The sequence below is a fragment of the Diadema antillarum genome, unplaced genomic scaffold, assembly GCF_040938485.1.
Source record: "Diadema antillarum isolate AM-2024a unplaced genomic scaffold, OU_Dant_1.0 seq00000403_RagTag, whole genome shotgun sequence".
NCBI lineage: Eukaryota > Metazoa > Echinodermata > Echinoidea > Diadematoida > Diadematidae > Diadema > Diadema antillarum.
The window spans coordinates 833,775-850,045 of NW_027271393.1; the positions used below are offsets into that span (position 1 = coordinate 833,775).

The 16,271-nt window shown below is 38.7% G+C and overlaps 1 protein-coding gene across 1 annotated transcript in view; it reads right to left on the reverse strand.

The window, feature by feature from the left end:
- Window positions 1-1,250: 1,250 nt before the first annotated feature.
- Window positions 1,251-16,271, reverse strand: part of LOC139732189 (tyrosine-protein kinase Fer-like) — an 85,096-nt gene continuing 70,075 nt past the window's right edge. Inside the window, exons 14-20 of the mRNA XM_071643063.1 lie at window positions 13,103-13,300; window positions 11,508-11,690; window positions 10,446-10,659; window positions 9,500-9,623; window positions 8,578-8,732; window positions 6,334-6,456; window positions 1,251-5,240 (exon numbers count right to left, since the gene is read on the reverse strand). Coding sequence (XP_071499164.1) covers window positions 5,098-5,240; window positions 6,334-6,456; window positions 8,578-8,732; window positions 9,500-9,623; window positions 10,446-10,659; window positions 11,508-11,690; window positions 13,103-13,300 — 1,140 coding nt within the window. The 3' untranslated portion in view covers window positions 1,251-5,097. The remainder of the gene's footprint in view (window positions 5,241-6,333; window positions 6,457-8,577; window positions 8,733-9,499; window positions 9,624-10,445; window positions 10,660-11,507; window positions 11,691-13,102; window positions 13,301-16,271) is intronic.

The window sequence follows — 16,271 nt, forward strand, 5'->3', positions numbered from 1 at the left end:
CTAAATATACATCAATACAACAGCTGGAACGATTTGCATAGAAAAATGGTATCCTACGATAAAAAGAATAGTGACTGCATGAAGCAGAATTTACATTGAGCTTTGCATATGGGAGAAATGAAGCTGACTAAATTAACGTCCTGTCTAGAGTACAGTCATATAATTAGCATAACATATTCGCCAACAATAAGGCCGCGCTATTTTTAACGAATGATCAGAACAAAATTAAATTCCTCCAATTTTGTTTGTTTTTCATCACCAAAGTTGGGATGCAGCTTATCCGGCGTTGCGACCTTATCGACGGCGAATATGGTATTCCAAAAACAAGCAAAAAATATATTAATCAGACAAATGGTAGCAAACATTCTTTGAGTCTAATGTTTCTGTAAAAAAAAAAAATGATAGACAGAGCTGCGAGGAAGAGTGCAGTCACCAGAGTCTGAAAATAGACTAGGCAACCAAAGACTGACAACATTTTTCTTTCAGGAATCCACATTCATTTTTTATAGCTTTTTGAGTAGAGACTATCAATTTGGAATTCTAGCACAAAACACAAAACAGATATGATCCAGTTGACGCAGACCAGAGCTTGACCAACAACAAAAAAAGTTGCTTACTTTTAAATAAAGAATAAGAAATGAACCACTTTTAACTTAAAAGCATTTACAATGGCACACAATGAGTTGAAAACTTACAAAGTTTGCTATTAGATACTATGAGACACATACTTGTGTAAAAACAAACAAGCAAACAAACAAACTTAACAACAAATTTGGGTCCCTTGATATCATGATGTTGCTGGAATGCTGGCATAGGTTTGAGATGCTACGCATATTTAATTGCCCCAAATCACCAATTCAAATGTACAAATAAAAACATTCACTTTAAACGTTTCATTCCAATATCTGCTCTATATCCAGTCCCACAAAAGTTCTAGTTTCATGTCGCTTTCCCAAATCCATATGTATATATGCTAATGAGATGTAGCCATCTCTATAGGTGCTTGAATTCATGCTAATGTGGTACATCCTGTCTGCAGCTGTTAGTCAGCTTTCAACACCAGGTTCCTAGAGCAGAGGAAATCATGCTTATTCTTTTAATAGGCAACACATAATTAGGCAACACAAAAAAAAATATATATATATATATATATATGAACTGGCACACGAGGTTCCTTTCCATGATTTCATTGTATTTCCAAAATCTTAAAAAACAAACAAACAAACAAACTTCACCAACTTGTACCGTAAGTGGTAAATCCCCGCTCGTACCATATTTTGAAGTAGTTGATAATATTTACTAACCATACACATGGTAACTCGCGTTCATGCATGTAGCCCACTCGTGATAGGAATATGGACATGAAAAGCATTCTGTGTCATCATATACACACACACAGACACATAAATACACCCAGTAAAAAAAAAAAAAAGAACCTGAAAACACATCAATGATCAGACCTGCTGAATATTCAAAACTTTTAGGTGTACCCAGAAGACTGCTTGTTGCCATAGGCAACCATATTACATGTTTTTGATTTCTGTTCATTTTTCAAGAAATTGGACAGATATGGGAGGATAGTGATTGTCCAACCTCAGTTCATCAGTAATTGTCATTGATTTAGTGCAACAACAGTCATTAACTATGTATTGTATATGTAATATCGGTAAGTGAAATGACAGGAATATATACCTGTAAATTAAAGTGTTCCATCTCTCCAGATACCAGACTGCCTCTCTTGTTTTTAAGTATGATCTCTCAATGTTTAACATCCATAGGCCAATATTGAATACAAATATGAAAAAATATACAGATTTCCAGCAGATTAATAGTTACCGATTTGATTATCATACAGTGAAATAATGCCACTATTTTGTGCCTCTAATCTACACCAGTCAAAAGTAGAAACTATGTTCATATGTTTTTATGACAAGTAAGTATAATCCTGCACGTATCAATGCACTTTGTATTTCAATATACATGAACTATGAGAATGCACCAATCAGACTGTCCTTCTTTTTCTACAATCATCGAGGAGATGCTTTGAGATACCCTTTCTGTTTTCTTATAAAGATTATCATAACAGACAAAAAGCTACAGTTGCTTGGAGTAAAATGTTCTCTCTGCGTACATTCACATTGTCACAAGTGCTGCATACAATGAACTGTCATTTTATACCTAGTTATGACAACCTTCTAAACATGTCTTTTTTTTCTTTGTTTTTTTTTGCAAGTGAAAAGATAGTCAGGTGAGTGCTTTTGATGAAATCACCAAATCATCCCACAAAAATACATTATACATCACATCTTTTTATAAATAGTATTTTAGTACATATATATATATATCACAATTTCATACATATATTCTATTTTTATATGACGCCACTTGCAAAAGCATGGTGCTCGGCAAATACAGAGATTTGTACAATAAAAACTTCTCTATATGGGAGGCAATTTGTTATCATGCATTCTACTTCTCCCAACACCCACCCGCTGAGCGCACACCGATTAAAACAAAAAAATGCGCATACGTCATAAACCTCTACTGCAGTCAAAAGTTAGCACATTTCTTACTGTTGCAACAAAGTACGCATATCAAATCACTATGATCGTCAGGCTAACATGCCTCAGTCCTTTCAATATCAGCTCGCGTCGGGGCACGGTTATCCAGTTATGCAAATTTCATCATCCACAGGAATTGCATGACGTAATAACTGCTCCAACACCTCACACACACACACACACACACACTCACACACACACACACACACACACATACATTTCATGTTTTCTGTTTTTGTCCCTTTTCTGCCTTCTTTCACTCCCCCTAAAAAAAAAGACAAAATAGGAATGGATTTAGATTGTAGGATTCACCAAAATCGTGCTTTCATTAAAGCACACACAAAGCAAGGGCACACCATTATATCACTGAACAGACAAAACATATTTATGAAGATGCAGCTTAAAGCCAAAACATAGTTCTCAGAAGGGCTCAAAATTCATCTTCCATCAATTGGAATTTGCTTCCTATACGTCCAAAAGATTTACCATGGTGCTTACGCGGCTGACGCAATTTGCCAGGATGATGAGTTGTTTTGGAGTGTTTTGAGATCAAAAGTGCAGAATAATTTCAATCATAGTACATGACTTTTATTCTAGAAGAGCCCTCTCCATTAACGCTGCATTCTGCATTGTGGGAAGGTGAAGAATGCAATGTGATGATCAATTGTACCTTGCAACTGTATTTTCAAATAATCTGCATGCGATTCACTCTAGCATGGAAGATTGATGGGTATCGTTGTGGGTCAATTTGTCGCTTACCAATAATCAATTATGAAAAATTATGTAGCAACCATGATGGGGTAAGCTCTGAGAATGGGGACTTCCAGCGAACCTTTTCGGTAAATATTTGACATTTTCGTTGCTACACAACTGAAATTGTGCTACTACAGTGTAATTTCACACATTTCTCTTGCATGCATGCATACCTCAGAGCAATAATCGACAGTTCTGCTGGCCTATGAGAACTATCTTTTGGCTTTATGATCCGAAATGTTTTGAATCACTAGTGACCAAGTAATCTTCCTATGCACTGTGAGCCTAGAGCTACCTTGAAGAGATCATCAAGGAGTCAGTACTGCAGACCAACTTTATTTTAAGGGAACGATGCCCTTATGTAAATGCAGAGAATTCAGCAAAGCACTTTCCTATGTTGCCATAGTTACACACGTACTAATAGAGATTTAACTCTCTCACTTGCATTGTAGACAAAAATATTAGAATAGCAAACATATATCTACAGTTAAACCTGCACAGAAAGACTGACCATGTAATAGCTAGTTGGTCCTTGATGACAGGTTGGTGGACATTTTGAGGATTTACCACTCAGTGTTATACTTAGCAAGCAAGCCAAGCTAGCAAAGCAACCTTTTTTATCATTCCAGTGATAACACATGAGTATTTATGGAAGTGCAAAGATAATTTCATCTGTGAAGTTATAAACAAGTAGAAGTAATTGAAAATGGTCCATTAAAAAAAAAACAAGTCAGGTAATGGTTCCATTTTAACAGAATAATTTGGCTTGTCGCAGCTTATATAGCTGGCAGTGCACTGAGTTGTAAATTCAATGAGCTGCAATCCACAAAATGAAGTCGATGTGTCCCCCCACCCCCTGTGTCCTTTTAGCTGCCATCTTTGTCTTTTTTCTTCAGATGATTGGAACATGACATCTTCTAACATCCTAACAGTAGCTCCATCACACAGGAGGCATTTTCCATGCAGATGACAAACTAAATTTCAATTCGCAGTGGGAGAAGTTCAGGTGGCAAATCATACACATGTGTCTGTTCTTTCTACATGGTCTTCTGATGGGCTTGACTTTGATTTTAAAGACAAATGTGTGCTTGATTGTACACACACACGTACCAGTACATGTGTGTATGTATGTTTAGATGTATGTTTGTACTGTCATTGCAGAAATTTTCACAGTATATTTTAGTTTTTGCATATTTTGCACTGCTACTGAATAGCTTGAATTCTGTGACCCACAAAATTATCTTCACAATTTTCTCTGCGCATTTTGAACAGGTTGAATTGTGGACTTCATCAGTGATGCGTCCCCAGTACAAGTGTGTGCGTGTGCATATGCCCTGGTATGTTGTAGTATTCAGCTGAGTGCATGTGTGTACGCAGTAGTTTCTGTGCAGGCCGTACATTCGAATGGACCGGGCAGCGCGTCGATCTTCATGCAGGGAAACGTGAAATACAATTCTGTCTTTTCTGTGAACTGGATGAAAACGGACTAGGAGTAAAGCATTTGTGCCGTGCAATTTCAAGAACCCGCAAATATGTTTTTGAGCCACTCAGCACGAAAAATTAATCACGCGAAAGTATTGACGTTAAACAGTAGGCATACATATGTGGGTGTCATTGATGTGCATGTATATGTCTCTTTGTGACATTTCATCAAAACACATATACACACAGACACACACATACACACACAGATATGTGTATATACCAGCATCTACTTATATCTGAATGACAGAAAGAAAGAGATAAGATAGATCCTCTCTCTCTCTTTCTCTCTCTTTGATGATTATCTAACAGTCTTTAGGGCCCTCTTCAGCATGGCCTGCGCCTCTTTGAACTTGGGCCGGTCCTCGTCCTCCATCTTCCAGCAGTTCTCCATCAGCATCCTCACCTCGTCCGGGGTGTGCTCCGGGGCCGGCATCCTGTAACCTGAGGGCATAGAACGGACAAATAAAGATGGAAGGGAACAGCTTAACATAAAGATGCATCATAGTTGGGTCTAGGGCAATTACCCCCTGGGCAAACCCAGACCCTTTCCCTGACCCTAACCCTTATCCTAATCCTGAACCTAATCCTAACCCTAAACCTAACCCTAATCTTTACTCGTATCTTATCACTAACCAGTATTTAGCCGGGGGTTAATTGTCCTCAAGGGGTAATTGCCCTGATACGCTTTGTATGATCCATGTTTCCTTTTTTTTTTTCTCTCTCTCTCTCTCTCCTCCCTCTGTCACACCTAAAATTACATGCAGCCATCACAGAAGAAAACATACATTCCATACTGCGCTCAACTTGACTCAATGAAATCACATCAAACAAACAGATGAGTACAATACAAGTCAGGTTCTATATTTTCACTGGGGAAAAAAAAAATAAAAATAAAAATATATATATATATGGCTGTGTATTGAGAAAGCGGATATATCTTCACTGGATTTCCCTTTTTAAAAGTGAATTCAGAGCCTTGAAATCACACTGTTCTTCAGGGGCAATGATTCTGCACTGGTTACCTTTTAAAGAGGAATATTAGTTGCTATATTTATTGTACACAACAATATGACATTCATGCAATTTATGAACGTGGAAAATTTGTGATGCAATAACATCATTATCTCATCTCAGTACACAAGACGTGTACTTGTAGCTGATATCATTGTTTGTGAAAGAATATGAACTTTTAAAATTTTCACAACTTCTCTACATTTGTCAAATTTGAATCAAACACTGTTTATCCTGTTTGACTTTTCCTGTGGGACTTTTATTCACGTCCACTTGAGAACATATTAAAAAGCAATGCTTCCTTTCGAGCATATCTTACAATCATACCATCTTGCTCATCAAACACTCTCTGAAATAACTTACATGCTGACTGCCTACCTCATTTGCATACTTGATGTAGTGCTGGTATCATCCAGATTTGAATTTAGCCATCTTCGTTAAAAAAGTACACAATTTCCTGTAATTAGGTATCAATGAATCTAATCACATCAAAATCTTGACATTCAAAGTTTCTGATGCTCACCTTGCTGTACTTTTTCTCTGGCCTCATTATTGCTCATACCAGGGTAGGGTGTACTGCCATTGGAAAAGATTTCCCACAGAAGAATTCCAAAGCTCCACACATCTGACATGGATGTATATTTACCTGCAAAGCCATAATGACAGAAATCACATTGATCTCTTTATCAAAACGAATAATACCACTGGTACAGCCACCTGAAAATAAAACTACATTCCAACAGAACAGTAAACTTTTCACTAAAAGCCGACTGAAAACTAGAGAGCAATAAAATTGTACAGTTCAACATTCAGATTTTACAAATTCTCACAAACTCTTACATGCAAAATAAAATTGGAAACTTTGATATTAGTATAAACTCTAGGCAGCAATTGAATTACGTAAGAATCTGGTCTTGAGGAGCCAAAAACCAACTGAAAATGGATTAAATCTCTTCATCATGGATGCCGTCATCAGAGGAAAGATCCAGGATGATCTTTACTGCTGTTTCATTTCAGAACCTCTAATGAACTATTATAGCCATAATGATAATGACTGGCACAGCAAAGAAGGAACAGCTTGGCCATTGCCTAAGCTAGTAGTGCCATTTATCATAAGGCCCCCCCCAAAAAAATTGTTGTATTGGCGTAACCCGCCCGACCCTAAAAATTCCGCCGACCCCATGTTTTTTTTATTATTTTTTTGCTATCGATATCAAATATCTTGTTGATTGCGATCGCGATCGCACAAACCCGGAAGTGGAAACGGCTCTGGGGATATTGGATGTACGAGAGAGAGATCTAGCGCCTCGCATAAGCCTCGCTTGATCAGTACGTCATCTGTTTCCAGCACCGACGCGTACTCTAACAAGAGTTATTCAGTGCATACTTAGCATTCAGACTGTGATGTATTGTGCACAGTTTTGCCACAGGTTTCTTGTGTGGAGAACTTACACGAATCTGTGTATGTGGGACTGTAATAGAGATCGCCGTGTGCGATGAAAAGATCGTACATATGGGTCAATTTGCATCTATCTTATCTAAGTCAAAATAGTAAAATATGAAGTGAAAACATTCAGGATAGGGATTTCAACATCTTTAAATTCTGTGAAGGGGTATAATTCCAGTGATATCGGCCTCATAAATGATTTGTAGAATAGATGAACACAGCACAATCGGTGCAGCAGTTGTAACTGTTTACTTAGCTGAGCACGAGTTTTACACGTAAAATGCAGGTAGCAAAAACAAAAAACAAAAAACAAAAAAAATCGGCCCGACCGACCCGAATTGAAAATCTCATGTTACGCCAATACAACCTTTTTTTTTTTTTTGGCCTAAGGTACAATTGCCAGTATTAAAGGACAAGTCCACCTTTATATACTATGTGGATTGAGTGAAGGCAGCAATATTAGTACAACACATCAGTGAAAGTTTGGGAAAATCGCACAATCCGTTCAAAAGTTATGAATTTTTAAAGTATCTGCGTAGTCATTGCTGGATGAGAAGACTACTACAGTGAATGATGTCATATGCGTACAACCATATAAAAGAAATAAAAAGAGAATTTCACAAAACTTTACTTTTTGAATAAAGTGCACATTTCTTTGACTTGTTACTGGCATATGTTAAGGGTAATATTATTATCCCTACCTTCTGAAAGAGAGAAGTCAAGTGTTCTTTTGTTATGTGAAAAAAATGAAAATATGTTGAATTTTCTTTATTCTGTCTTTATATCGTTGTACTCATGTGACATCACAAGCTATAGTAGTCTTCTCATCCAGCCTTGAGTGAGCAGAAACTTCAAAAATTCATAACTTTAGAATGGATTGTCCGATTTTCCTCAAACTCTCAATGATGTGTTCTGCTAATATTGCTGCATTTGCTCAACCCACATGTCTATGAAGGTGAACTTGTCCTTTAAGTTTTCTTATGAATCTTAGATTTCAGAGAGCAGTGAAGTTTGAATGCAGTTCTACGGAGACTGCCCACTATGTAGAACATATTAATATTCATGTTCCAATGGGGTATAATTCTCCATCACTGCCACTTTTGTTTTCTCCCGTGAACAAGGCGTAGAAGAATTGATGTGGAGGTGGAGATCAGTCTGTTGTTGCTTGCTTTTACAAGCATTCAATCAAGCAGCTATGTACAACAAATCATAACACTCATTCACTTGTTCAGTCACTTGACCAAAAAGGATTGAGTGCTGATTTATATCGAATGATTCTAGTTGTGAGAAGAAAAACAAAAGGTGAAAAGATCTGCTTACCATAATTCATTGCTTCTGGTGCCGTCCACTTTATTGGAATTTGCCTCATTGCTCCTTCCCGTATTGTGTAGACGTCATCTTCTCTCGACATACCAAAGTCGCTGATTTTAATCACGTTTTTGTTACCAACGAGACAGTTTCTGGCCGCCAAGTCTCTGTATGGGGTCGTAGTGAGACAAAATGAAAGGTGTCATTTCAGAACATGATTTAACATAGGGGATGACTGTTTGAAGAAAGTACAGGGTCCCATTTCATGAAAGATGTAAAAGGACAGCAACTCTTGCTAGAAAGGTAACATATCGTATCAACAGCCAATCAGAAAGCAGGATTCTTGTTACTACCATGACACATATGACGTGGGGCCATGGAGTGGGATTCCAATGCATATACAATCAGTCTACCTCCTGATAAGTGGCCCTTTTGATAATAACTATTATAACAATGATTAACATCTGTACAAAGTTGATTCTTTTTTATTTTGATATTTAGCCCTAGCACAACTGTCCATTAATTGTTACACTTGGCTTTATTTTGAATGTATGTGTGTAACTGTATTAGATGGAGACATGGGGCAAGCAATCTAAAATTTAAATGGCTAATTGCTGTAGACATGATATATTTTGCAGCATGGACATTTTGGACCATCTAAAATTATGTGATAAAAGCAGGAAAGCCAAGATGTGATCATTGTTTCTTTTTTTCGAAAATATCTTGATGCACACGATAATATAAAACACCACACAACATAAGTAACATTTTCACTGTCAGTAAACTTCTAAAAATATTTCTTAGTCACCAAAAATAATTGCACTTAGATTGTGTGTTGGCATGGGGTCGTGTTGGACGGCATGGGGCTAGTAGCAGTGGGTGTGGTGTGGGGAGACGTGGGGTGCTGTGCAGTGAGCTGGGATGTCTGTCTTACCGGTGTATACACTGCTTGGATTCCAGATAGGCCATCCCTGAGGCTGCATCCTCTCCCATCTTGACCCTCTGCTTGGTGGTCAGATCATTTTGGTCATTCCTCAAGAAGGACAAAAGGTCACCACCTGTGGACAGGATTTACCAAGTGTACATCTGTTATGATTCCTTGGAAACTCCATTTTCTCTCAAATACATGTTGACCCTTTTTTATGACCTATAACAGCAAATTGCATTTTAAATTCATTCACATTTATACATCCTATATATCAATGACGCAGGATTTGATAGCATTGGTTTCATTCAGTCAACTTTCATACTCAAATCAGTAACTACAAAGCGCTTGAAGAGCTCAGACTTTTTAAGGACCACACTCACATTCAAGAAAGAATAGACAGTGTACAGTGTGCACTCCCATTATAACGAACAAGGTTCTAATGAAATTCCAGTTACAACAAAGTGAAAATTGAGGCCGCAACACTATGCGATCTTTGTTTTTTATTGTTTACTTGTTCGGTTATAACAAAATTTCTATATAACGAACAAAAATTGCCAGTCCCCAGGACTTCGTTATAACAAGAGTCCACTGTACCGTGAAACCGTTCACCACCAAATGTTCTACCACAATGGAAACATTAAAGGCCTGATAGCATGGGGATTCAAGGGATGGGAAGGCTGGCCTGATTCAGATATATTCAAGAATCCTCGTAATGAATTGCGGACAGCTTTGTTGCTGATCTCTCTGTAAGTACACACAGCCAAAGAATCTCAACTGGAGTCAACTGTTGCCAAAGAGCGTATGCTTCGATGCACTTTTTCGCTGACCAGTGCTATTCATGGTTTCCAAATGTATCCCGTTGGACAGCAAATAAATCGGGCGACAAATGAATCCCCATGCTACCGGGCCCTTATTAAAGAATACATCAGCCATTATTACTGGCACTGCTAACCTGGAACGAGCTCCATGACGATGTAGATGGGATGCTTGTCGGTGCACACTCCGATGAGTTTGACGATGTTGGGGTGGTCATACTGCTTCAAGATGTTGGCCTCCTGGAGGAACTTCCTCCTCGTTGCCGCGTCAACCGTCTCCTTGCACGTCTTGACTGCCACCGATGTGGAGGTCTTTTTTAGCCGGCCCCGATGGACATCCCCAAAATGACCCTTTAGATAAGAAAAAAAAATTCACTTCCCGATTGAACAAGAGACCCTGTGGTCTGAAGAGCGCCCTCTGCCTTCTTGGCACTCCACCTGAGGCAAACTAATCTAAAAATCTTAAGATTCCAGGATTGCTGCAGCCATTTCAGCTCAGATGATCTAATTCTGTAGATTGAACACTCCTTCACTCTCAAAAAAAAATCCACAGAAATCCTGCAGAAAATCCCTGATCTCCTCTTAAAGTTTTGAGCTGAGAGAAGAAAGAAAGAAGTGCTTTTTTTCCTCTTTGAATCGAAACACTTTCTCTATAAATTGTTCTAAATTCTTAAAATCAAATGTCTTACATATCTCATGTGTAACTATTGTGTAGTAAACTGACAGTTTAAACCTCACCAGACCTAACAGCTAACACTACTTTGTGGTAGAATTTCATAGGGTCCTGTTGACTTCTTTCCATATATCACACCGTCTTTGAAATATTGCAGTGCTGCTGAGTTTATGCCTTGAAATCCATCAAACTTCCATTGGCTATAATTCAATGCTACTTTACAAATTGTAATATCTGCCATAACCACCCCCCACACACACACACAATACACAAACACAGACACACAGCTATGTATGAATGACCTTATGCATTAAATTGCTTTGAAAACGAGTGAAGTGCCTAAACAACTGAGTGTAAAAAACAAAAAGAAAGGTCTTTTATACCAATGTACACAGGAGCTGATTGTGAAGTGGCTTATACAAAAGACTCTTCAGAAGCCCCTAACTGATAAAGATCCAAATGAGGACGAGTGACCGATCGACCAACTGACCGATGGATGGGCTCTCTAACTTCTGGCACGACTTACTGCTCCAAGTTTCTCCTCTAGTTCGATCTCCTCATGCCGCAGGTCGTGTTCATTCCTGACCCGACAGACGGGCTTCAGCAGGATGGCTTGGGAGGCCTTGGTGACCGGCTGGCGACTGTTCAGCTGGTACCGGATCAGCTCGCCAACCGTCGGGAAAGCGTCCCCTTCCAGCCGATACATGTTCTGTGGAAAGAAAGAGAGAGACGGTGTGACACAACTGATGCTAATGCCGAGAACACCGGCCATCAACATTATCATCAACACACTGTAGTAGAAGATCTACACTGGACAGCAAAAGAAAGTACCCACTTCTGTCAAAGGCCGCACACAAAAATTCACCCCCTAGAAATAAACAATTTTTGGACACAGGTATGCTGCAATATCCATTAGTAATCACATACCCAATAGCAAGTGATTATCTTATTGCAAAGAAAAAAAAATGACATGCACAGCATCTTGCTCACTGAATCAAAAGTCACAAAATGTAACAGAATGAGCCTTACAAGTTTTACGCAAAAATCAGTGTCACAGGACGAAAAAAGCAGTCACAAACATCAATTTTCAATAATGTGTATGTCCTCCTCGTGCCTGGACACATTCCAGGCATCTCTGACGCATGCTCGGGACAAGCTGTCTGGCGTAGTCCTGGAGAGGTTCTGTCCATTCCTCCTGCAGAGCTTGGATCAATGTTGGTTGTTTAAAAATGTTGTCCATTCAGTGGCCCTTTTTGCGTGGTGGAAAGTGCTTTTGTGTGGGACTTTTGATTCAGTGACCAAGATGCTGTGCATGTCAAGTTCTTCTTTGTTATGAAGACATTCACTTGCTTATGTGCATGTGATAAGTAAGGGGCATTGTAGCACACCTGTGTACAAAAACTGTTTATTTCTAGGGGGTGAATTTTTGTGTGCGGCCTTTGACAGAAGTGGGTACTTTCTTTTGCTGTCCAGTGTAGATACTAGGTGTCATTGTGACACGATTGCATCATTTTATCAGCTTGTAAACTTGAGTTTACTGAGTGGCATTACATTACGAGAGTGTACGATTTGCTGATTTGTGATTTCTGGTTGTCCATCTTTCATTGACTGCTGGATTCTGTAGTGACTTTACGCTCATGCTTTGGGGCAACATGCTGCCATTCACAGAACTTTACATTGTTGGTTATTAGCTGAATGGCATGTGGTAAACACCTTTTGGTGTTTGTCAAAAAGGTGTTTGTCTGTTGTTGTTTTTTATAAGGGATGTTAGTTTTGGTATGCTTTTCTGGTTTCCTCCTAGATATTTACTCTACTATTAAATCCTCCCCCCCAAAAAAACAAACAAACAAACAAACAAACAAACAAGAGATTCATTACCTCATTTCACCAGTAGGAAATTCCAAACTGCATACAAACAAATACAGAATTGCCCTTCCATTCAGCATTATCCCACAAGAATTTGGCAACAAGAAATTCTCAAGAAAATAACCTAAAACCCACAATAAAACCACATTTGTTTTTTCATCATTTCAGTAGAGCCACCCTTTGTGAAGCACACACACACACACACACACACACACACACACACACACACACACACACACACACAAATTCACTGACCTCATCATTTATCTGGATAGGAAAATGGCGGACTTTGGCACTGTGCTTGGCTGAGAGAACATAGCGCCCCCACGCATCACTCTTCTCCCTCACTAGGAAGTCTCCGTCGTTGACCAGCAGTGCTTCCGTCTCTTTTCTCGGCAAAGCCCCGTGGTAGAATTCCTCCTCTTCCAGAGGAATTTCTGTTGGGCTAGTCGGCTGGACATGAAAACAAACGGTCAAATAAGGCATGGTTAATCAATCATAATAACAAAAATAATTAACAATGCTTTATATACAGCACATAAAACGTAGTATATATGTCCTTATGTGCTCATTATCTACTTTTGTATGTAGTTCTAAAATTCTCTTTGACTTTAGAACAGGAACATAGAAGCCATAGTTTAGTAAATAGTTATCTCCTCCCGTATATGCTATGATTTTCTATAAATTTCCTGGTATTGAAGTCCCAAAAAATTTCTTGATTCCCTTCCCATCTGTTACTGCATCATGAATTCTGACTTAAGTTCTCTACAATTTTTGTTTTCAGTTGGACAGCGAATTTAACAGCACGCGAAAATGCCACCATATGCTCAGGTATAAGTGCACTTATGAAAGCCTCTGTGTCAATTCGCGAAAAGATGATCTTGCGAAAATGTCCGCAACCCTCCTCATTCGCGAAAATGACAGCGTATACCGTATCTAGGTGTCCATTGTTTATTTTCACAGCTTTATGGATCCCATGAGGAGAGTTGTTCCTAACTCCTTTGATGGTTCCAAAAGATTTTAGTTCGGCACGACATCTTGACCTCACCTAAACGGAAGCATCAAAATTTAAACTATCCCAGGCATCAGAGACTTCTGTCAGCCAACTAAAATTCCTTTACAAGCAGCAGAGGAAGAGTTGTGCAGCAACTGAAGAGCTGTACAGCTATCCTTTGCCTACAAGATTGTAAACAATAACTTGCCTTTCCCCTAAAATGCAGTACCATTCAAATTTGTCCATCAGCCAAAGCTAACAATTACAACTCACACAAACACCACAGCTTTACTGTGCTTGTAAATTTACTTACTTCCACAATCGACTGCTCTCTTTTATGATAACATTAATTAACCACAGATATAACTGTGCCTTTTTTTTACTGTTTATTTGTCTGAATTGAAACATAACTTTTGAATAATGTTGGGCTTTCCTATTTTTTCTAATGTTTTTTTCTTTATTTTCTATTGTATTATCTTTTCTCATAAATTCTAGATAAATACAAATCCCATAAGTTACTCTTATCCAAAAGCATGAACACTTGTCAGCATTTCCAATAAGTGGCCAAAAAAAAAAAATGACTGCTCTATTAAAACACTACCCTTACTAGGCATTTTCACATCAGCCCGATAAAAATCCAAGCTCGAGATATTTTTTAATTTCCCAAGTCAGAAAATAGCGCGCTATTTCGAAACATCGGGCTGATGTGAAAACGCACTGAGTAATATTGTAAACGTGCACAAAAACCCAACAGCTGGGTGTACTGGATCATCCATTTGCAGAGTCAGCAATACAGTAAACAGAGTGTAATGCAACATCCCAGAAATTCAATGATAGATGCAAGCACTGCATGCCAGAAATATGTGAGAAGGTTTCCGAACACACCATTAAATTCCTTGATTCTATTTTGGTCAAGATTGTGAATGTCTGAACATGCATGATAACTTCGACTTCACATGAATGAAACTAGCGTTACACAAAGACATCACGGAGTTTGCAGTGTCCGGTATCTAGTTACTCTAGATCTCCAGATCACATCAAATTAGCTCTTCTTCACTACCAGAGATGTAGCGAGTATCAGAAACCATCCAATCAGGAGTAATGCAGTGAAGATGCACTCAAGGAAATTACTTTTAGAGGAAATAAGAGAAATAAACCCCTGTTTTTTACCTAATATACCCTTACAGAATCACAAAAGAAAAATTAATAATATACGAGAGAATGCCACATAAAAGCTTGAGTATTACACATGATCAGAAGAGAAATCAGCCCAGTGTCTTGTACAGGCATCTGCAATAGACACCAAAAATGGGAAGAGAACCAACATGCCATGCATAGAGATTTATACTAGAACAAACACGAGGGGCAACTTGCACTCTGCTCCCATTATAAAAACTAAGGCATTATGCTTGCACTGAATGTGGTCAGCTTGTTACTACGACAGGCAAAGCTCTGGGAAATAGAGCCGGATGTTCCACTTCGCAGCTGCCCTAAAGATGCATTGTGAAGCCTTGTTTTAGGGTTGATTTCTGATGTTTCTGGAATAAAATGGCACATCAGTGCAATCAAACATACAGTTGAACCTCTATTATCCGGCCTCCCTTTATCCGGATCTCTCTGTTATCCGGACGCAATCTCGCCGTGATTTTTTTTAAAATAATTACGGGAAGAAAGGGGGATTCCCAACTCCTTGAGAGCTCCTACCCAAACACACATGAATTACATATTATTTCCAATATGATTAACATACATTGCATCAAATTTCCTTCCAAATTGCTTACCTTCACTCTTCAGACATTTCAACATCCCGAAACATCCCCAAATGTAACAATGAAAAGGTTGCAGTATACACATTACTACATGTGGTACTACAACGGGCTACATCAGTACATGTGTATGTATATGTACATGTATATAAAAGCATTGAGTCTCCCGTATCCGGCCAAATCCCTTATCCGGATGAGCCCCGGTCCCGACTTGTCCGGATACGAGAGGTTCAACTGTATATTGTATGAAATTCCTATTCTTATGTTTGATTTTTTTCTCTCTCTCTTTATTTCCACGTGACATCTTATTCTCATCTCAAATTCATCTAGGTACAAAATCTTCTCCATGAGGTGGTTTGGTTTGCGAGTTCAACTGCCCATATTATTAATGAAGTCTAGTGTTCCACGATGGCAAGGCATTTTGGTGTAGTACGCCCCCTATGGTTCTATTTCATTTACATACGTATATAGCTCTGTGATACCATGTCATAAGGGAAACACATGCTAAAACACAGACACAGGGCCCTCTTTGTAACTCATGCCATGCACATTCCAAGTTGCAGTGATACCTTTGCATTAACAGCCACCATTGACTGATTAGTTTGTCTCCTGTACCACAACCAGGGCTCCCTCTATGGTGAAAATAGTTTTTAAAAAAAGCCTG